The sequence below is a fragment of the Odocoileus virginianus genome, chromosome 18 (assembly GCF_023699985.2).
Source record: "Odocoileus virginianus isolate 20LAN1187 ecotype Illinois chromosome 18, Ovbor_1.2, whole genome shotgun sequence".
Classification (NCBI taxonomy): domain Eukaryota; kingdom Metazoa; phylum Chordata; class Mammalia; order Artiodactyla; family Cervidae; genus Odocoileus; species Odocoileus virginianus.
This window is the reverse complement of record NC_069691.1, coordinates 2,233,162-2,255,847: the sequence shown is the minus strand read 5'-3', so window position 1 is coordinate 2,255,847 and position 22,686 is coordinate 2,233,162. Positions and strand designations below refer to the sequence as shown.

The 22,686-nt window shown below is 47.7% G+C and overlaps 1 protein-coding gene across 7 annotated transcripts in view; it reads right to left on the bottom strand.

Annotated features, from left to right (window-relative positions):
- Window positions 1-22,686, bottom strand: part of PAX5 (paired box 5) — a 183,229-nt gene that overhangs the window by 80,214 nt on the left and 80,329 nt on the right. For 4 of the 7 annotated variants that reach the window (XM_070480253.1, XM_070480249.1, XM_070480251.1 and 1 more), the window contains one exon: window positions 2,182-2,238. The exons of the other annotated variants lie outside the window; for them this stretch is intronic. In XM_070480253.1, the coding sequence (XP_070336354.1) occupies window positions 2,182-2,238 (57 nt within the window). The remainder of the gene's footprint in view (window positions 1-2,181; window positions 2,239-22,686) is intronic. 7 annotated transcript variants of the gene reach the window in all.

The following is a 22,686-nucleotide window of genomic DNA, read 5'->3' as shown; positions in this document are numbered from 1 at the left end:
GATACTTTTGAACTGTGGTGCCAGGAGACTCTTGAGAGTCCCTTGGACAAAAAGGAGATGAAACCAGTCAATCCTAAAGGAAATCAACCCTGAATATTCATTGGAAAGACTGATGCTGACGCGCCAATATTTTGGCCACCTGATGCGAAGAGCTGACTCACTGGAAAAGACCCTGATGCTGGGAAAGATTGAGGGCAAGAGGAGAAGGGGATGACAGAGAATGGGATGGTTGGATAGCATCACCGACTCAATGGATGTGAGTTTGAGCAAACTGTAGGAAGTGGTGAAAGACAGGGAAGCCTGGCATATTAAAGTCCATGGGGTCGCAAAGAGTCAGACATGACTTACAGACTGAATAACAACATCATCAAGTCCCAGAGGGTCCACTCCAATGGAACCAGTTGGGGGAGAAACTTCTTTGCCTACTTACATGAAAAGATGTTCAATGTCACTCATGAATAGAGAAGTGCAAATCAAAACTACAATCAGACATCACCTCACACCAGTTAGAATGGCCATTATCAAAAAATCTACAAACAATAAATGCTGGAGAAGGTATAAAGAGAAGGGGAACCTCCTACACTGTTGGTGGGAATGTAAACTGGTATGGCCACTATGAAGAACAGTATGGAGGTTCCTTAAAAAACTAAAAATAGAGTTACTATATGACCCAGCAATCTCCCTGCTGGGCATGTATCTGGAGAAAACAGTTGGAAAGGGTACATGCCTCCTAGTGTTCATCGCACCACTGTTTACAACAGCCAAGACATTGACGCAATCTAAATGTCTATCGACAACCAAGTGAATAAAGAGGATGTGGTGCACACATACAAGGGAATATTATTCAGCCATTAAAAAAAAACAAAATCATGCCATTTTCGGCAATATGGGTGGACCTAGAAATTTTCATACTGAATGTGGTAAGTCAGACAGAGAAAGACAAATACCATGTGTCACTTTTGTTTGGAATCTAAAAACCTGATACAAATGTATTTATTCACAAAACAGAAACAGACTCACAGGTTTAGAGAAGGAACCATTACCAAAGGGGGAAGGGTGGGGTGGAAGGATAGATCGGGAGTTTGAGATTGACATGTACACATTGCTATATTTAAAATGAATAACCAACAAGGACCTACCCTAGCCTTGAGCACAGGGAATTCTGCTTAATATAATGTAACATCCTAAATGGGAAAATAACTTGAAAAAGAATAGATACATATATATGCATGACTGAATCACTCTGCCGTACACCTGAAACTAACACAATATATTTTTTTTGAGAAAAGTCTCTCCTCACGTGACTTAATTTATTTTTTTAAACCTTTTGTTTTGATGGACGGGGAAGCCTGGCGTGCTGCAGTCCATGGGGTTGCAAAGAGTCGGACATGACCGAGCGACTGAACTGAACTGAACTGATTTTGCGTTGGAATATAGTCAACAACACAACATTGTTAGTCAACTATCAGTTCAGTTCAGTCACTCAGTCGTGCCCGACTCTTTGCGATACACTAATATAGAATAAAAAGTTAAAAAAGGATAGGCAATCATTTGTCAAGCATGGTTTAGATGAGTGGGCTCCACATTTTTCGTATTTGCATCTTGATTGATAAAATATCTATTAACAACAAAAAGAAATTCTCCACCTACTGCCACAGACCCCAAGGAGGCCTCAAGTTCAAGTCCCACCAGGTATGCACCTCCTCTCAGATACCATGCTCCAAATGACAGTCTTGCACTCGCAAATGTCTGAGCCAGAAGGATGTTCAGGGTTATCTTTTCTAATCTGGAAAAACTGATTGAGGGAGGGGAGTGGACTTCCTTAGCTCATTTTTATTTGCATAAAATTAAGCTGTTGATCCCGTAGTAGAAAGAACGGTGAACTAAGAGGAATAACACCGGGGTTCCTGCCCCAGTCCTACCTCCGTCTCACCTGTGTGACCTCAGGCAAGTCGGGCCAGTTCTCTGAGCCTTATTTTCCTCACTAATAAAATGAGATTTAAGCCTAACCCTCCGCCGCCTGCCGGCCGGGGCGACCACAAAGATCCAAAGCGTAAGGAGAGGGAGCGCACTTCGGAAACTAGGCGGCAGGAGAGGCCGTGGACTCCTAGCGGGGACTCGAGGCGGCACGTGTCCCAGGGAGATGTGTGCTCGGCGTTGTTTGGGTCCCTAGGAAATTACCTGGAAAAGGACTGCCTGGGGCTGCACCAAGTATTGTCTCATCAGCACGGGGCACCACTGCCATAGCATGGAGGAGAAAAGAAACACAGACACGTGAGAAGGAGGGCAGCGCGAAGCTGGGCCGTGCGGGGGACGGGCTGCGGGGCTGCTGCCTCGGCCACCACCTGGGGCCGCCACAAGGCCTCCCCATCACCTGCGGCGTCCTCCAGGGTCACCCGGGGCCGAGGCGGCCCTGGGGAGGTGGGCCAGAGCCAGGCCAACCACTCCCTCCTGCCCAACTGCGCACCTACCCAGGAGGACAGAAGCTGGAGTGGGGGAGCCGGGTCCCCAGGGCCTGGCCTGATGACAGGCAGGAGCGTGGCTGAGGAAGCCCGCCAGGAGGACAGGGCTCAAGTCTGCCACAGGCAAGGTCCGTGCAGTGCGGAGCCAGGCCAGGCACCTCACGTTCTCGGCTCCCTTTCTCATCCTCAACGTGGGGATCCATGACCTACCGCACAGGGTCATGACCAGGCGTAAGAATGTCAACTTCTGAGGGCAGGCCTTTTTGTTCTCATGTTTTTTAGTCTCCATGGCCAGGATCCCAGTGAGTTTATCAACATTGATATCCCAGTATGATTTTACCAGATGTTATCATTGGAGGAAACTGGGTAAGGGTATATGGGATCCCTCCACATTATTTCTTAGCACTGCACGTAAATCTACAATTATTTCAAAATAAAAAGTTTAATTTTAAAAAAGAAAAAAAGCAACATGAAAAACAATAAACTTTCAGCATTCCATCTCCACTAAACCAAATAGAAGATGAATCAAACTTGAAAAAGAAATGTTTGCTGAAAGGAGGGATAATGAATGATGCCTGCAAAAATACTCCATAATCTACAAAGTGCTACTGCCAGAATTGTCAGAGGGGAAGAACCGCCAAGAATTCTGAATGGCCTCACTCTTCCAGGAAGCCCTCCTGGATTTCCCCTCCTGTGTTCCTATAACCCCAAAGTGCACACACATCCCTGCAGCTGCACTTAACACTCTGTATTGTATACTTCATTATTTAAGGGCCCTCATTCCCCAACCACAGTGTGAATTTCATGAGGATAGGGCTGTGTCTCCCTCATCTTTGTGACAGCAGCTCCTGGCCCAGTGCCCAGCTCTGAACAGATGTGACATAAATGCCTGTGGAACAAAATGAACTGGGACAGGTACCATGGCCTGCCTCTGCCAACAGCATCTGAGGTGCTTCCCAGGGTCACTGAGACAGTAAGTGACAGAAAAGTGCTTTGATTCATCAGAAAGTACCCTAAGCATGAATGAGACATGCTCATTATTCATGTGGTTCTCCAGAATTGTGTCCATGACTTGGTCAACATGGTTTGCAGTGGAGTCAAGGGGCTTCCAAGAAGAGATTTGCAAGGTTTAACTGACTCATCTCTTCCTATTCCATTTACAATGTGCCAGGCATCCCTCCAGCCCATTCCCAGACATGCAGGTGGTGGGCACAGGAGGGAAAGCCCAGGGAGGAGAATGAAATCAGATATTGTGGCTTCTGTCCCAGAGAAACTTTTCTAGCATTGACTCATCTGGAGGCCCTCTTCTCCCACCACGGCCACTTAGAGAAACGTGTGTGTGTGTGTGTGTGTGTGTGTGTGTGTGTGTGTGCCCAGTTGCTCAGCCACGTCCAACTCTGTGATCCTGTGGACTGCAGCCCACCAGGCTCCTCTGTCCATGGGACTTTTCAGGCAAGAATACTGGAGTGGGTTGCCATTTCCTCCGGCCCAGGGATAGAATCTGCAGCTCCTCCATCTTCGGCATTGTAGGAGGATTCCTTACCTGCTGGGCCATCAGAGAAGCCCTAGAGAATCTTAGTGACCAAATCTCAGGACCCAAGGGAGCTCGGGGGTTATGGAGGTTGATCTTCAGCTGATGCTGAAAACTCACCGGGGATAGGAGACGCTCTGCTTCCTGAGGCAGCCGCTTGGTGGCCACACAGCTCTGGCTACCACGAAGTGCTAAGGCCTCCCCACATCGGTCCTGAGTGTGCTCCCTGGGGCCCCAGTTCCAACGAGTGTCCTCTCAGCATAAGCAGCTTGCTTCACCTCATCGCCTGGTTAACTCAGGCTATTCTCACAGTCAGTGCAGAACTCACCACAAGCTCATGTGAGATGGAAGGTGATTTTGTACATGATTATTTTGAAGTATTCATTTTCTCCCACCCCTAACCAGTATGCTATTTGTAGGGGAATGCTCTGTGCTTGTAAACTCTCCCTGGCTCCTCACTGCCTCCAGGTAATGTTGACCCAAACCATACAGACCCCAAACCAAATCCCAACCTGCTTTTCCAATTTCAACTCAGATCTACCTACTTCCAAAACTCTACCCACGACTCCAGCTACACCACACTCGCACTAATTTCTGAGCACCCCAGTCACTCCCCTGAGTGCCTCTGTCCACTCCGTTTTCCATCCTCACCCCAGTCCAAACCATTGTTCTCTAAGGCCCAGTTCCAATGCCATCTCCTCCATAAGTCTTTTTGGTTGAAATAAATCATTTTCCTCTCTGAATTCCCCCAGGATTTTCACCACCCTGTGTTTGGGATATTTATCACCTCTTGATGAAAGTGAAAGAAGAGAGGGGGAAAGCTGGCTTAAAACTCAACATTCAAAAAACTAAGATTATGGCATCCGGTCCCATCAATTCATGGCAAATAGATGGGGAAACAATGGAAACAGTGACACTTTATTTTCTTGGGCTCCAAAATCACTGCAGACAGTGACTGCAGCCATGAAATTAAAAAACATCTATTTCTGCTTTATTGACTATGCCAAAGCCTTTGATTATGTGGATCACAATAAACTGTGGAAAATTCTTCAAGAGATGGGAATACCAGACCACCTGACCTGCCTCTTGAGAAACCTGTATGCAGGTCAGGAAGCAACAGTTAGAACTGGACACGGAACAACAGACTGGTTCCAAATAGGAAAAGGAGTACATCAAGGCTGTATATTGTCACCCTGCTTATTTAACTTATATGCAGAGGACATCATGAGAAATGCTGGGCTAGAGGAAGCACAAGCTGGAATCAAGATTGCCGGGAGAAATATCAATAACCTCAGATATGCAGATGACACCACCCTTATGGCAGAAAGTGAAGAAGAACTAAAGAGCCTTTTGATGAAAGTGAAAGAGGAGAGTGAAAAAGTTGGCTTAAAGCTCAACATTCAGAAAACTAAGATCATGGCATCCAGCCCCATCACTTCATGGCAAATAGATGGGGAAACAGTGGAAACAATGGCTGACTTTATTTTTGGGGGCTCCAAAATCACTGCAGATGGTGATTACAGCCATGAAATTAAAAGAGGCTTACTTCTTGGAAGCAAAGTTATGACCAACCTAAACAGCGTATTAAAAAGCAGAGACATTAGTTTGCCAACAAAGGTCCGTCTAGTCAAGGCTATGGTTTTTCCAGTAGTCATGTATGGATGTGAGAGTTGGACTATATAGAAAGCTGAGAGTCACAGAACTGATGCTTTTGAACTGTGGTGTCGGAGAAGATTCTTGAAAGTCTCTTGGACAGCAGGAGATCCAACCAGCCCATCCTAAAGAAAATCAGTCCTGAATATCCACTGGAAGGACTGATGCTAAAATTGAAGCTCCAATACTTTGGCCACTTGATGTAAAGAACTGACTCATTGGAAAAGACGCTGATACTGGGAAAGATTGAAGGCAGGAGGAGGAGGAGACGACAGAGGATGATTGGATGGCATCACCAACTCAATGGACATGAGTTTAAGCAAGCTCCTGGAGTTGGTGATGGACAGGGAAGCCTGGCGTGCTATAGTCCACGGAGTTGCAAAGAGTTGGACACGACTGAGCGACTGAACTGAACTGAACTTGATCCCAGTCATTGGACATTGTATCTGCTCTCCCTCTGAGATGAGGAGGCACGTCCAGGCAGTCCTGGGCGGGACATATCCTGAATGAAGCTGAGCAAGGGAGAGAGGGAAGGAACAGAAGATTCTGGGGTCCACCCTGAACCTCAAGAAATTTGTAAGCTGAGCAGGGAGAGAAGGCCCTGGGCTTGCAGCATTCTGGCTCTTGTCCTCCCAAACGCAAGAGAAGAAATGGCAAGGCTTGTAGAACAGAGCCCCACTTCTGGAGCACAAGAGCCAGGACCCAGCGGCCAGGCTTCCTGGATGATAAGACACAGTGGGAGGGAGCTGTGCGGAGGAGGGAGTGGAGGACTCCCTCCTTGGGAATTGCCAGGGTCTGCTCAGACTCTGCCATCCAGATCCTGAGGTAGCAAAGAGGAGGGAGATTTCCAACAACAAAGCTCTATCTCAGAGCAGCCAAATTCCACCGACTTCTTCCAGGCAGTTCATGGTGGGGCCTGGCTGCCCCATCCTGCTACAGGGAAGGGAGGAGGGCAGGGAGGCTCACTACCGCCAAAGGAAGGCCTCTTGGCTACCAAGGGGCCTGGAAGGGGGCATGCAAAGGGATGTCCTCCATCCTGAAGTACCTGGTACGGGAGTGGGGGGCATCCCAGGATGCTCAGAGGTCACTTTCTTTTGGATTTATTTCCCAACTGCAGGAAGACAGAAAGGCTATCTCTGCGGCTGTAAAGAAACAAAAGACTTCCCTCTGTAGTGCAAGATTAATAAGGTGGAGGCCGGGAGGGGAGCTTGGATGCCCTTCCCCACCACCACTGCCCTGCCACTGCTGAGCAGTGACATGCGTGTGCGCACACACACAGGCACACACAAATACACACTCCTCAGGTCAAAGGTCATCTCTCGGCCCCTTCTGTTCCCCATCAGGAAGAACCTTCTATCAGGCAATATTCTGAAGAGGCAAACAGGCAGTCTCGGGAGGGCATTCCCTCTGTCACCAAGGTCTGCTAGAGCCAAACCGACACGGCCAAGAGAAATGCCAGAAAAAGAAGGCTGAGAGAACCAGGCCTCTCACAGCTAATTCAGACTCCGACTCAGATGATTCTAGCATCTCTGACCTAAACCCACAGACACAGGATAAGTCAGGAGTACTCATATTTGTTGGATGCTTGCTACACACCAGCTACTATTCTAGGTGTTAGCGTGTGTAAGCATGCGTGCGTGCTCAGTTGTGTCTGACTCTTTGTGACCCCATGGACCGTAGCCCGCCAGGCTCCTCTGTCCATGAGACTCTCCAGGCAACAATACTGAAATGAGTTGCCATGCCCTCGTCCAAGGGATCTTCCCAACCCAGGGATCCCAATCCAGGGTCTCCTGCATTGCAGGAGGATTCTTTACCGCTGAGCCACTGGGATACCCTCTAGGTGTCAAGGTCCATTAATTTATTTAACCCTTACAGTGACCCTATGGGTAAGTATTATCACTCCCAGTTTACAGAGGATGAAAATGAGGCAGAAGGGACCAAACCAATGTGCCTGAATCACCCGCAGCAGTGCGACTCCAGCCTGAGATCCTGAACTCTGCTAGACAGCACGTTCATCAACCCAATCCTGGTCTGGCTGGGAAAGCTGGGACCAGAGAGTGGAGGGAGATGAACACAGCGTTAGACTCAGGTCCCGTCGGATCCCCCACGACACCACAGGGCCCAGGACAGGGAGACCGACTGCCGGTCCAGAAGCATCTTCACAGGCTTCACGATCCTCCACCTGTGACAAGCCCATTCCTCCTCCCCGTGCACCCTTTCCTTTCCTCTCCTCCAATCTTGCCTCTCCACCCCTCTCATCCCGGCTCAAGAATGACCTCCAGTATGACATGTTTCCAGGCGGGTTCAGCCAGCGATGGTAGGAACTTCATTCTTTGCCCTCCCCACTTCGTCTCAGAGGGCAACCTAAATGGTAAACTCAGAGGACAGCCGTGCTCAGACTGATGTTGGCGTTAGCGAATAATCTTCATACGAGCGGGAAATAACAGAAAGAAACAAAAACGTAACATTGCACTATTAAGAGAAAAATCAGGCATCAGACTGCTTGGTTCAAGTGCTGTGTTCTTTACTGAAGGATACATTCTGGTTTTAGAAAAATAAGAAAGGAAAGGAAGGAGACACTAGGCTTAGGCTGAAGCTTTTCCGTGTAAGTTAATACTATTATGTAAATAATAGAGACAAAACTAACACAATAACAATGGCGTTTCTGTTTATTCGCCTCTTCACGAAGATTAACTTAAGAGCCTTTGTTTTTAATTATTAGAAATATGTTTGCATTTTGCAGTCATGTGTTAATTTCATGAATCTTGCATATCATACCTGGAAAGAAAGCATAATAACCATTCTTTGTGCTAATACCTACAATTTATTTAAGCAAGCAAGCCATTGGCCTTGAGACTGGACATGTAAACATACTTCTGAAGGCTTGGTTTGAGCTTGCTTTTTAACAATCCCTTTCTTTCTCCCTTTCTCTCTCAGATACACACACACACACACACATACACACGTACATACATACATACATTAAATTTAGCCTCCTGGTTTTACTTCCTTCACCTCTCAACCACAAATCAAACTTCAAATAATATAAAATTGCTGGCTAGAGAGAGGCTTCCCACAAATAAACAAAAGCTTTGAAGCCAAAGGCAGAGATGTTCCCATCTCCCCATCCAACCCTCTCCACCTCCTCTGCCTGCTCCAACAGAACACCTTCTCTCTGCCCAACTGCCCAGGAAAACCCTGAAATCTCTCATTTTCATTTCCAGGAGAGGAAGAGGTTTGATCCCCCCACATAAAAAGAAAAGTTCAGTAATAACAGGAAGCTGGGAAAACCCAGGCAGACTCTTCCCTGCCATCCATGTCAAGCTCACAAAGAGAAAAAAAAAATCATACCATCCGACATGGTTGGAAGAGTTTAATCCAAAGCACTGCTAATTAATATCCCCAGCTTTCCAGAAGCCAGCGCCACATACAGCTGCGAGGGCGACAAGGCTGCTCTCCCTTCAATTTTATGGGAAGAACATTTTCATTACAAAGCCTCCTCCCAGGCCCTCCTCTCTTGCCAGATTAGCTGAGAAGGAAGTGGATGATCCATATATCAGAACTTCTTCTCTCTCCATTAATTTTATTATTTATATCACATTTTTAAAGTTTATTGGTGCAACCCTCTGTGCACCTGGCCAGAGCCCTCTGACAAACAGTGGTATCCTCCTGCATCTTTTACTCAGGGGGACTTTATGAATTGGTCACCAGAAGATGCCAACTTTTTGAAATCTGCCTCTAAGAGGGAGCGGACTCCAGGGGCATCTCCTGCCTACTCCCCCACTCCCCCCCTCCAACACACGCTCACCATTTTTAAAAACGAATGCTGAAGGTTCTAAACCCACTCATTTGTGAAATGTATGAGTACTGGATGGCTTAGCATGAGCTCTGGGTGCTCCCCAGGGGACTCCCTAAAACCCTGGGGGAGGGGTGTCCCACGTGCCCCCATCCAAGTCAAGCGTCCCCAGCTGAGCCAGCAGACTTGAGCTTTTTTTAACCCAACCTGCCAGACCACGGACAGGCCTGGAGAGGCCCTGCGTCTTACCATTTCATTCTGAAACCCCACGTGCTCAAAGCTGTCTCTTTCCAAGCCTCCTAAAGGGACCCCAAATCCAATCTAAATGTCTCGAATCTACCTGTTTGTCTTTTATACATATAAATAGCTGCATTTCCATTCTCTCTTTGCTTCTCATTTTCATTTGGTTCTAATATCTGCATGTAAATGTCGGAAAATAGCATCTGTAATTGGAGATTATGAAGTATGGCCAGCTCCTGACAGGCTGCTAAGGAAGATGGATTATCCTCATTTTTCTGTAAATTTTGTCAATTTTGGAATTCATAAGCTATCAACACTGATCAAAATGGGACTTCACAGCTGTGTCAAAAAAAAAAAAGAGAGAGAGAGAGAAAGAGCGAGAGAGAGAACACGCGCGCACTCTAGAAGGCAGGCAGTTATGCGCGGGGGCCAGACAGCAGGCAGCGAGAGGTTGGCACAGCAGCCTGAATGCCCCGTCATGGGGCAGTCACCCTCCTCCTCTGCCCTCCCCTCCATGCTGGCAGCTCCCTGCTCACGGGCTTCCCTGGAATTCGGGGTGGGGCTGCCTAGCCCCCTGGCTAAATCAAATAGCTAAATCACGCTACTGGAAGGCCACAAATCCTTCAGGGCACCCACTCAAACCCGAGGCTTAATTTATTGCCGGGCACAGCCTTCCTTATTTATCCGAGGAGTCTTCGGGCTCCCTGAGCGCAGACCTCCGAGATGTTCTACTCCTTCCAGACCATCACGGCCCACTTGAGGCAATTGTACTGGTCTCTCTCTCTCAATTTTCCCATTACTGGAAGTAAGTACTGTTGGGACTCTGTAATAGCCCGACTGCAGCCCATATCAATAACAGATGAGGTTTAATCGTCCAACACAAAAATTATTTAGGCGCCGTAAGGACATTCAATGTCATTTGCATAATGGCATTTCTATCGCATGCACCTAACCCGTCTTGCATAAACAAGGCCTTGGGACCATAAATAATAATAAATCATGACGTCTGCACGCCTCTTGCAGTAATAGGAGCCACTCTTCGTGGAAATTATTTCAGCAGGAAATGGGCACTGTAATTTTAAAGACATGTGGTGCAGGGAGGTGCGGTAAATCACGCCTGCGCACAATCTCCGGGAGCAGCCGGTCCCCTGCCCGGAGCCCGCAGTGACATCCCAGGGTGACAGGAGGTGGGGGACACGGGACGCACCACTGTCCCCGTAAACTGTAAGAGGGCGGGATGCACAGAGTCCAGTGTGGGGAGAGTCGGCTTTGGACCTGGAGAAGCACCCAGGCCTCAAGTTAGAAACTGTCTTTGTTCTAGCAGAATGGAAGCTCCATGAGGGCAGTGATTGTCAATTTTTTCCTGAGCAGCTGCTCAGGAAATACGCAAAAAACATGCAATGAGAGGAGACAATCCTGGGCTCAGGTAGGGAGTGGATGAGAAGACCCCTGAAAATAGGTAAAGGTGAGATAAATGGAGACACAGACCCAGGGGAATTAAGGAAGGATGGGGCATAGAAGCATAGGTACCGCTGATCTGTGAGTGACAGAGTGAAAATGTCCAATAAACTCTAAGCTGTATTGCAAGGCAGCTGTGGGCTACTAGAAAGGCACAGCTGAGAGATGGTGAATTGAGCAGAGTGTGAGCCTGCAGGATCTGGAGGCAGACACAACTGGATGAGAATCCCAGCTCCATGCATTTCAGACTGGCTGCCTCTCCCCTCCAAGCCCCAACCTCCTCATCTGTCTAAACAGCATAATACCTGTACAAGCAGCCCTGCTTATCTGTGAGTCCTGCATCCACGGATACAGAGGACCAACTGCAAGGGACTTGAGCATCCCTGGATCTTGGTATCTGGAGGCAACCTGGATCCAATGTCCTGGGGATAGGATACCAAGGGATGACCGTACTCAGCTCACAGTGTTCTGAGGGTTAAATGAGATAATGTGAGCAAAGTAACCAGTGCTCGATGAAGCTTTGCCATTGTTATTATTGGTATAACTACTATTATTCTTCAAGAAACAACAGGAGAGAATTCAGGTACAGCTCTGCCTCTTTCCGGCTGTGGGCCTCAGCCACCTCTGATCTGCCCAAGAAGAGCATGATAAAATGACCCCTACCCACCTCCCAGAGCTGCTAGGACACTGAAAAAGGCAGCGCTGGGAAGTTCCTTGTTAGTGTAACATGCTGTCTGCACAAGAAGGATGCATATTAACATTCCTCACAAGTCCAAGCAAAGAACTTGGCGGGGGGGGAGGTCCCTACACCTGCCCCTGTCATCTCCAGCCATCCCTGGCAGCACCCTCAAAAGTTCATGCTTTCCAGAAAAGTCCTGACAGGATACACCCAAAGGCAACCACAGTGTTGCCTCTGGGAGGGAGAAGAAGGGACTGAGATTGGAGCTGTTACTAACAGTTTAAGTCTTATCTGTGATGTGTTAATTTCACTGGAAGAGAAGTACCACTTGTGTCATTGGGATTTTTCAAGCTGATGGAGTTCCATGCCTCTAATGGCCTGGCTCACCCTGTTCCCTCCACTGGAATACATGAGGGTGGAAGAGCAGCAAGGGGCCGACCAAGTGATTTAACAACAACCACACCCCTCACCCAAAGGAACGGAGAGAAACAACATGATGTAATTTCTCCGTCCAGTCTGCCGTGCCAGACTGGGAGGCCTGGGCTGTGTGCTGTGCTATATGGGGAAAGATGTAAATTTCAGGCCCCAACAGTCTCTTGGGGGGTAGGTGGCTCTGGCACCTAAAATGCCACCTCCAGCTTACACACTGACCTCACCCCTGCCAAAATAAGAAAACCACTCAGAGCCAAATAAAGTCTGGAGTTTAGCTATTAGTCTTGTACCAACGTAAGTTTCTTAGTTTTGACAAGTGGATCGTGGCGACATGACGTTAACAATAGGGGAAACTGGGTGAGAAGTGCGTGGGAACTTTCTATATTATCTTTGCAACTTTTCTGTAAATTTAAAGTTGCTCCAAAAAAAGACATATGTAAAAAAAAAAAGGAGAAGCAGCCAGACTTCACTCATAATAAGAGAAGAGCCCATTAAAACCACAATGTACCCCTTTTCATCTATCAGATTAGCAATGATTCAAGGGGTTGATCCTCCACTGGGAGGGGGCTGTTGGGGAAAACAGGTCTTCTCATTTCAGGGAGAAATGTCTTTGAAGAGCAAGGTCTCTATCTTTCAAAATTCACAATGTACACACACTGATCCAGCCATTCCACTTCTGGGAGTTTATCCTACGGGTATAGTCCCATATGGACAAGGATGCTCACTGCAACCTCTTAAAATTTTTTTTAATTTTTATTCATTTATTTTGACCACATCCTGAGGCTTGCCAAATCTTAGTTCCCTAACTAGGCATGACCAGGGATCAAACCCATGTCCCCTGCAGTGGAAACATGAAGTCCTAACCACTGGACCTCCAGGGAATTCCCACTGCAGACTTTTTTTGAAAAATAAAAAGGTTGGACGTCACCAACAGAAGTCTTGTTAAATAACGTATGATACCCCATATAATGGAATACTACGTAGCTGCTAAAAAGAATGAAGCAGCAGTCTATCCATACAGAACGATCATCAATAAATATTTGCTAATGGAAAAGAACAAAAATGGAACAATGAGAGGGAGGATTATATATATATATACACACACATATATATACATACATCTACATAAATACACACATATATCTTACCCTCATCAAAGTATTGTATGTAAATCTCTAAAGAACAGAGAAGAAACTGCTAATAGTGGCTGCCTCCCAAGAGGGTAACTAGATGGCAGGGAGAAAAAGAGCCAGGAGGAGACTTCACTGTATCCATATACATTTGGTATTGTCTGAAATTTTTACCATTTGCATGCACTACCTATAAACTTTTTTTCGAATAAAATACAAGTGTTGGTCGGGTAAGTGGCAATGAGCACGCGCTGCCTCAGAGCTCAGTCCGTGGGCCCCTCAGGCCCCCACCTGTCTTAAAGGGTGCCCTGCACACCTCTGCATCACCCAGCCTGCCTGGCACAAGTCTCTGGGCAAAAAACTCAGCAACTGGCGACAGGATGCACGAACTCCTGGGACTCCCGTGTCCGCCTGTGTGTCTCAAGCCTTGGCCCCACTCCTCAGCTCAGGGAAGGACTGAGGCCCTCCCGCATCAGACCTGCAGCTGCAGGCAGCATCTGAGCTAGAAGGGATGTGGGGCATCCTCTTTCATCAGTTTTCAGTGGGAAGTTGAGCCTTGATATGGGGAGCTGAGGCTTGATGTGGTAAGAAACTTGCTCAAGGAGACACTGCAGGGAGTAGGCCGGCCCGTATCAGAGCTCAGGTCTCAGGAAAAGTAGCTCTTGCAGTCCAAGCAGGAAAGAAACAAGTTCCGTTTTCTGGCTCTCAGCTGCTTCACTGGGAAGATGGGAATAAGACTGTCTGTCTGCCCTGTGCGTTCCCAAAGTGTGAAGAGGAATCAAACAAGGTCACAGGTAGGAGAAGCGGTCAAGAAACTTCTTGGCACCTTCCATGGACAGAAACCTCCGCTGATGTGCTGGGTGGGCCTTAAAGAAGAGCCAGCATGGGTGCATTTACACACCCCTGCTAGGTTGCCACGGTTGTGCTTAGATGCTGAGACAGCTTTCATGTTGCACTTTGCTCCAACTCAGTCAGAGAGGTACTGTCATTTTTTACTCTTCCTTTGTGCAGATGCGGAAATTAAGGCACAAGGAGATGAAGTGAATTTCCCATGAGCAGACAATTAATAGAACTGTAACCTAGATCATGCAGCTACAAATACTAATGTTGGAGGCAGAACTCTTAGCAGAGATGCTGCTAGCAATAGTGGAAGCTGGTTTTTTCCCCAAAGTGCAGTGGGGGCACAGGAGTGCCAGTTGCATGAAAGGCCATGGCCAACAGGCAGGAAGGCTCTCGTGGCCGGTCAGCTACCTTCAACACAGCCGATTCTACCCCAGGAAGGATGCAAAGACTCGGTCCCAGCCACTCAACAAAGAGATCCTTCTCTCCCAGCAGCCGCCTGTGTACCCAGCCCTCGGTTCCCCCATCCAGAACCTCGTCTGTCCTTGGACTTACTCTCCTCTAGCGCTCACCCCAACTCAGCCAGACCCACATATTCTTCTTCAGCTCAGTTGCACCACCCCCACCTCAACCGCTTCACACCCTTGTTTTCCCATCCCCTGTGACATGAACAGGATCACCTTGTCTGGTGGCTCTCTGGTCTGTCTGCAGGATGAATGAATGAATATACCTCTCCAGCGACAATGCCTGAGGTTCCGGGGGGAGCGCTGGCAGAGAAGCAGGGGTGTCTCAGATCCTCCCCAATGTCTGCTGGCTGGCTCCTAGCATCCCACAGGCGTTAGTTCCAATCCATTTCCCATCCTTTCCTATCCTTCATTTTAAATGTCTAAGTTCAGCCTCCAGAACATGAGCCTGGAGTTTTACCACCCAACATTTCTTTTAAAATTCAGAACTTCGTGGTAAGATAAAGCTGATCTTAACTCACTTACTTCAACTTCACTGAAGACAACGTTGAGGATTTATGGAGTACATTCACACATATACACAAAAGCCACGTATTTGCAAGCTATGTAACACCCAAAAAGAAGGCCTAGGGATCTCTGTATAAGGATGTAAAGTAAAATAATACTGCAGGAGAATATTCATAATAAAATCAGAAAAGATGCATGAAAGACTTTGAGAAGAATAAATGAGCATTCAAACAAGTGTGCCTATTAGCGATTATTATATTAACTTTATTTATTCATTCACTTGTTCTTTCATACCTCATCACTTTTCAGAAAAAGTTTAAGGCAGCTCACAATGGGGCAAAAAAAAAAAAAAAAAAAGAATACAAGGAGGCGGGGAAAGGCAGAAAGGAAAGCAAGAGGCAAGTGTAGAATGGAACCAATGATAGTCAACTGGAGCCACACATAAGACCTGATTGAGTGGGTTCTGCACTGCACAGGGAGCCATATGGAAACCTCACACATCCTAGAAAGCAAATACCCATCATTCCCATTTTGTAGATGGAAAAACTGAGGTTTAGCAAGCCCAAGGAACCTGCCCAAGGCCATGCAGCTGGTAGATGACAGAGCTGGGACTCAACCCAGGCAGTTTGGTTCCAGAGCCCACGCTCTCAAATACAACGCAATCCACACCATCAAAGCCAAGGCTGGGGCTAGAGACTTAGGAACTTGCTAGAGAAGGGACCACATCTGGCCCTCCCCTAAATACTTTTCCCTCTGAGCCGAATAACAGTGGGAAGCTTTTTGGTTCTAACAAGTGGCAGGAGGGAAGCTCCTCTATGCCTGCAGTTCAGTATAGCCCCACTTGGGAGTTGACATCCTCTTGTGAAAACTGAGGGGCCTGGTAGGAACCTGGGGCTGAAGCTTCAGAGATCGGCAGAAGAGCTGCCTGCCACAGGGACAGGAACTTCCTTAGAAAATTGTTTCAGGTCCAGTTCAACACAGCGATACAGAGATGATGGAGACCCCAGAGTTCTCCTCCGTTCAGCGCTGTCACAAGGGTTATGGCCCAGGAGGTGTTGGGGGCAGATATAGCCCCTCCCATCTCTGTCTTTAAAAAACAAAAGAAACAAAACTCCCTTTGGACAACTAGCTTTGATCAATGCCACTTCTAATACCTTCTGGGATGAAATCTGTTTCAAGAAAACCAAAGCAAGTAGCTTGTGAAAAGGGATTGCTATTTACAAATCTGCTCGAATATGGGAAACAGGTCCTAAAAACAGTAACTTTCATTTTAGAATAATTGGCCCACAGCCTTTCTTACTGAAAATTTTAGATCAGCTGGTCCAGCTGTTTAGGTCACTCTTGAGTGCGACAGAAGAGCCTCAGGTAATCCCAGGACCACCACGAGCTGCGAGGCCTTGGTAAACTTACTAAGTCATTTTCCTCCTCAGTTTCCTCATCTATGAAATTACAAGAACAGGGACTTCTCTGGCAATCCAGTGGTTAAGACTTTGCCTTCCAATGCACGGGGTGCAGGCTCGATCCATGGTTGGGGAACTAAGATGCCACATGCCTCATGGCCAAAAGACCAAAACATTAAAAAAAAAAAAAAAAAGAAGCAGCAGCAGCAGCAATATTGTAATAAATTCAATAAACACTTGAAAAATGGTCCACATAAAAAAATTTTTAAATTAAGATAATAAAAGTCCCCACTTCACAGGCCTGCTAAAGGAATAAAATGAGTCAACTGGATAACAGAAGGGAAAACAAGGTATTGGTGATATAGGGCATAGGCTCACCATGCTCTTTGGGGTTAAAGTCCATTTAGGATATTAGGAAGTCACGTGAGCTGTGAGATTTCCGCAGGAGACACTTGAGAATCTAGTTATCAATAAGCAAGTCCCCAGAGAATCTGAAAGCCCCACAGCCTACTTTCTGCATGTCAGTTCCTAACCTCCCAAACCACAAAGAATAAATGATGTCAGCTATGCCAAGAGCCAAAATAGGAGGGAAGTGGTTACCTAACTATCCCTTCCAAAGAGGCTCAGAAGCCCAGAAAAAGATTAGTAGCCAGAGAATCTACAGGGCTGTCCCCAGGGCACAGAGAGCAGAGGCTTTCTCCAGATTTACTCCATAGGCTGTAATTTAACACCCAGGTGCTGTTCATAAGGGGATGGGTTGAAAACAATCTATAAAAATTTATACACCATCTCCTAAAGGGCTATCCCACAGGGGAGCAATGCCCCCTTCCCCATAGCTCCTGGCACCGCCCTGCCACCAATCCTCATCCCCAACACCCAAAAGTGCGAAGTGCTGAAGTTGAAAAGACGTAAAAAAATCTCACTGTAACCAAACCTCCACACGTATCTTCCCTGGCACATGGAATGTAAACATTTTAAGCCTTGTTGTATATCAAGGAGCATCCCTTCAGTTTCCTCATCTTTTAAATGAGGAAAATCAATACCAAGCTGGAAGGGTTTATTATGAGAATTAAATGAGATAATACAAAGTATTGAACCACACGCACTGTCCAGATATTCTATTATTATTATACGTGTGTCTGCTCAGTTGTTCAGTCATGTCCAGCTTTTTGCAACCCCATGGACTGTAGCCCGCCAGGCTCCTCTGTCCATGGGATTCTCCAGGCAAGAATACTGGAGTGGGTTGCCATTCCCTCCTCCAGGAGATCTTCCCGACCCAGGGATGGAACTTGCGTCTCTTGCATTGGCAGGTGGATTCTTTACCACTGGGACACCTGGAAGCTCTATTACATTTGATTATATTGTAGTGTGTGTGTATGTGTTTTAAGATGGGCTTTTCAGAATCATCAAATGCAGCCTGCATGTTCTGGCCGCCTGAAACTGCCCAGACCATCCGTGCACAAGGCTCTTCCTCTTCTCCCAGCGCCGTCTTACTCACCTTCCTCCCCACCTGCTTCCCGTGCAGCCCCCATGAGCCTTGTCTGCATCATTCTTCTCTGAGGACGTCAATAATGAGGATAAATACATCTACTGAGGGTTCCCATGTGCCAAGAACTGTCCAAGACCCTACACACACGAGCCTCCTGTTCTGTGCTCACACTAACTCTGCCTGAGGCACAGCAGCATCCCCATCTTCCTCTTGCGATGGGAAAACCGGGGCTCAGTGAGGGTGGGCAACTGGCTCAGGGTCACACACCCAGCTGGTGCAGGCGCCAGGTTCCAGAACCAGGTGACCCGCAGAGCCCCGCCTCTGAAGCCCCTTGCCTGTGGCCGGCACGGGTGACCGGTGCGGCGCTCCCTGAGCCTCCAGACAGGCTGAGCACTGCGGGGCGTGGCAGGCGTCCCCAAGGGCACGGTCGCAGGCACCACCTGTCCCAGTCCTCCCGTCCGGAGGGACACTCACAAGCTCAGAAGTATCCCAGGCTGGGTTGGAATATCCCGTTCACCCTTCAGATCTGATCTAGGATTCTGGAGAATTCCTGTCCTCTGTGGTACCAAAAGGGAAATAGGAATTTGCTTGTTTGTAAGGGAAGGTTCTTCCAACACAACCCTGGAATTATTAATTTATTACGGAGATTTCTTAGCTCCTCAGGCAGAAGTTCTAAAAGTGATACAAACTGTTATTTTTATTACCTTAATAGGATTTTCCCCTCAAAGCCTAAGCTCATTTGCCTGTGTAATCTGTAGCTGGGCCAACAGTGGAAGCAGGAAATGCCTGGGGAGGAGAAAGTTCCCAGCAACTCCTAAGCCACCGCGTCTGGTCTATCACCCCTCCCACCCGACATTCCCCGCGGTGTGCCTCCTCTCACAGCCCCCTCCTGTCTATCCAGCCTGGCTTCCTTCCCACCACGACCCTGACTCTCTGCTCTGTGGAATCTCAGCTCTGACGAATGCCCTTTGATAATAACATCACAGAAGTAGCATTAGTCTAGTGTCTCTTATGAGCTGGATGCTCTCCTGAGCCCTTTGCTATGTTCATCTCGTTTAATCTGTACAGCCCAGATGACGTAAGAACTATTGTTATCCCATGATATGAGAAAACCGAGGTTAAAGCAGTGGTAAAGTTAAGTGAGTGTAGACAGTAACTCTGCACACAAAGAAGAAAAGCTCATGTCTGTCGAAGTGATAGCGCCCAGCAAGCTCAGGTCCAGGAATAAAGAATCACACAGGTCTAGAGGTAAGCCTGCCATCACACATGACCCCATCTCCCCAGGCTCAAAAGTATCATAACGGGTTGTGAAGTCCCAAGCAGCTGCTTTGGAAGCCTGTGCTCTTAATCCCATCTGCAGAGGTGGGTCCCTGACTTCTTTCCCAGTGGAAAGTGGGCCTCTCCACTTGCCCCGGGAATTTCTGGGCAAGATGGAGGAGTCTGCACACTCACTGCGCCCCAGCACCAATCCCAGGGCTCTGCTCCCCAACAGCATCCAGTCACACCGTCTCCTCCTGCTGCTGCTGCTAATGCTGCTAAGTCGCTTCAGTCGTGTCCGACTCTATGCAACCCCATAGACGGCAGCCCACCAGGCTCCCCCGTCCCTGGGATTCTCCAGGCAAGAACACTGGAGTGGGCTGCCATTTCCTTCTCCAATGCATGAAAGTGAAAAGGGAAAGTGAAGTCGCTCAGTCGTGCCCGACTCTTAGCAACCCCATGGGCTGCAGCCCACCAGGCTCCTCCGTCCATGGGATTTTCCAGGCAAGAGCACTGGAGTGGGGTGCCATTGCCTTCTCTGCTCTCCTCATGAGAACCCCACAAGTCAGCCCAGGCCGGCCCCCCCCCAACTGTTAGTGGACCGCTTGCACCCCTCCTGACAGGTGCCTCCTTCTTGGGGCCCTCCCACTGTCATCTTCACCTGCCCTTGACCTCGTTGACCATCCTCTCTGACTCTGTTGGTCTTGCTCTCCATCCCCCTGCCCAGCCCCATGGATGGCCACAGGAAGGACCTTATCCTGTCATTTAGAACCAGTCTGCCTCCAAGACCTCACCCCCTAAGCTCCTGCTGAGTTCAGCCTCTCATCATCTTCCTTTCACATCCTCATGCTGATGAGCCAGCTCTTGTCAGAAATCTGTAGAAATTACAACAGGTGGATAAAGTTATCTGCCCTTTTGGTGGCCAAAAACAATTATCCCATCACCAATTCCCTTACCCCAACCCTGGAATTGTCCATGCGTGCTAAGTCGCTTCAGTCATGTCCGACTCTTGATCGTGACCCTATGAACCGTAGCCCACCAGGCTCCTCTGTCCATGGGATTCTCCAGGCAAGAATACCAGAGTGGGTTGCCATGACCTCCTCCAGGGCACTTTCCTGACCCACGGATCGAACCTGCATCTCATGCGTCTCCTTCATCAGCAGGCAGCCTCTTTGTCACTAGTGCCCCTGGGACGTGAAAGTGTTAGTTGCTCAGTCATGTCCGACTTTTTGCGGCCCAGTGGACTGTATCCTCTGTCCATGGGATTTCCCAAGCAGGAATACTGGAGTGGGTTGCCATGCCCTCCTCCAGGGGATCCTGCTAACCCAGAGATCGAACCTGGGGCCTTCTGCATTGCAGGCAGATTCTTTACTGTCCGAGTCAACAGGGGAGTCCTGGGAATTGTCCATATCCTTCTAAAAGCAGTGCCACTGAGTTGGTCTATGTGATAGTCTTCAATACATTCATTGTTTTGTTTCACAGCCAAGACATAGGAAAGGACCAACAAATCCATCTTTTTTTTCCAAAAGAGAAGACAGAAAAGACAACCCCATCTGTCACAGGGCGCCAAAGCTCGGAACTGGCAGAGACCCTAGTGGTCATTTCTTTCAAACCCCTCTCCTCAAAAGCTTGAAGACTTCCCTTGGCCTTCTTCCCAAGAGGCCACACTGCCCAGGCCAGACACTCCCAGTGACAGGAAACCCACAGCCAATCCACACGTGTGCAGTTCTGCCTGTTTGGAAAGTTTCTTCTGACTGAGTTGAAAGCTGCCTCTAATTCCCACTAGGTCCTAGGTCTGCCGACTGGAGCCACAGATGAGTCTGCTCCTCCTCCATGGGAGCCGCCCTGAGATCTGATTCTGCTCTTGTGTATCCAGTGCGTGCGCAGCCACTTCAGTCGTGTCCGACTCTCTGCGGCCCCATGGACCGTGGCCCGCCAGGCTCCCCCATCCATGGGATTTCCCAGGCAAGAGCACTGGAGTGGGTTGCCATTGCCTTCTCCAGTGTATCCAGTGAGTTTTCCCTTTTCCAGGCAAGTTCCACTTCTTCCACAAGTGCTTCACAAGACAGGTTTGGTGGTGGTGTAAGCTGGATAAATGGTGGTTCAAGGCACAGGCCCTGAACTCTGACTGCCTGGCTTCAAGATCTGGCTCTAAATGTTTCTACTTATGGACCTTCAGACAAGTTGTCCACTCTCCACTCAGTTTCCTCATCTGTAAAATGGGAATACTTTCACACCGCTTACTCCATAGAGCATCATCAAGAGTTCGGCACAGATTCCTGGCACACACAGAGTGCTCAGTAAATGTGAGAGGTATATTCCCTTCCCCAAGCTGTTCGCATCCTCTGGTCATCTTCCAGTTAGTCAACATCCTTCTCAAGGGGAAGCACTCACCTGGAATCCCACGTTACAGGCGTGGCCTGACCAACACAGGATAGTTTACATTCACTGGCAGCCACATGACTAAGTTCACAGACAACTAAAACCCCTGGATCTTTCTCACCAGTGCTTTGTTAATCCTCACGACCCCTTGCTGGGTCTTCTTCTGAAATCTTACTTTTATAACCATGAAGTTATTTAAGAAACCGCTGAGCCATCCCTGCACTGAGATACGCCCACTCCTGCTATTGCCGTAACTGTTACACCCACACCTACCAGCCTAGAAACTCTTTTCATTAGTTAACACTGGCACTCTGAGACATATTCGGCAACAGATAGGAAGAGGGTCTTTCGTTTCTATTTAGCATGATTCTGTGTTGCTTGAATCTTTTTGCAACATACATGTGTTACTTCTGTTTTACCAAATTGGAATCTACTCTGTGGCACTTTTTCTAACTTCTTGAGTTGAATGCTTACGTTTAACCCATTACTCTTTTACCGGCTGTATTAAATTAATGCATTTAAAGCTATGCATTTCCCTCTAAGTACCCCTTCAGCTTTATCGTGCAAGTTTTTATATGCAGTGCTGGGTTTTTGGTTTTGGTTGTTCAATTCTAGTATTTTGTAATTTCCATTAGGATTTCTTTTCTGACCCAGGGATTTTTTTTTTTTTTTTTTTTTTTTTTCAGAAAATTGCTTTTGATTTTTACCTTTCAAACTACAGAAGGCTGGAAACCATAATTTACTTTGGACTATTAAGTTGTAATTTCAGTGCACTGCAATCAAAGCACATGGTCTGTGATGTGGATTTGGGGTATTGCTGACATTCGTTTTCACAAGCAGCACACAGTCCATTTCTGTGTGTTCTTTGTGGGTGTTTGAAAAGCACGTATACTTTCAAATTGTTGGTTTTCACTCATCTATTTGATCTTACTTGTTAATTATGTTGTGCAAAACTTACGAATGTCT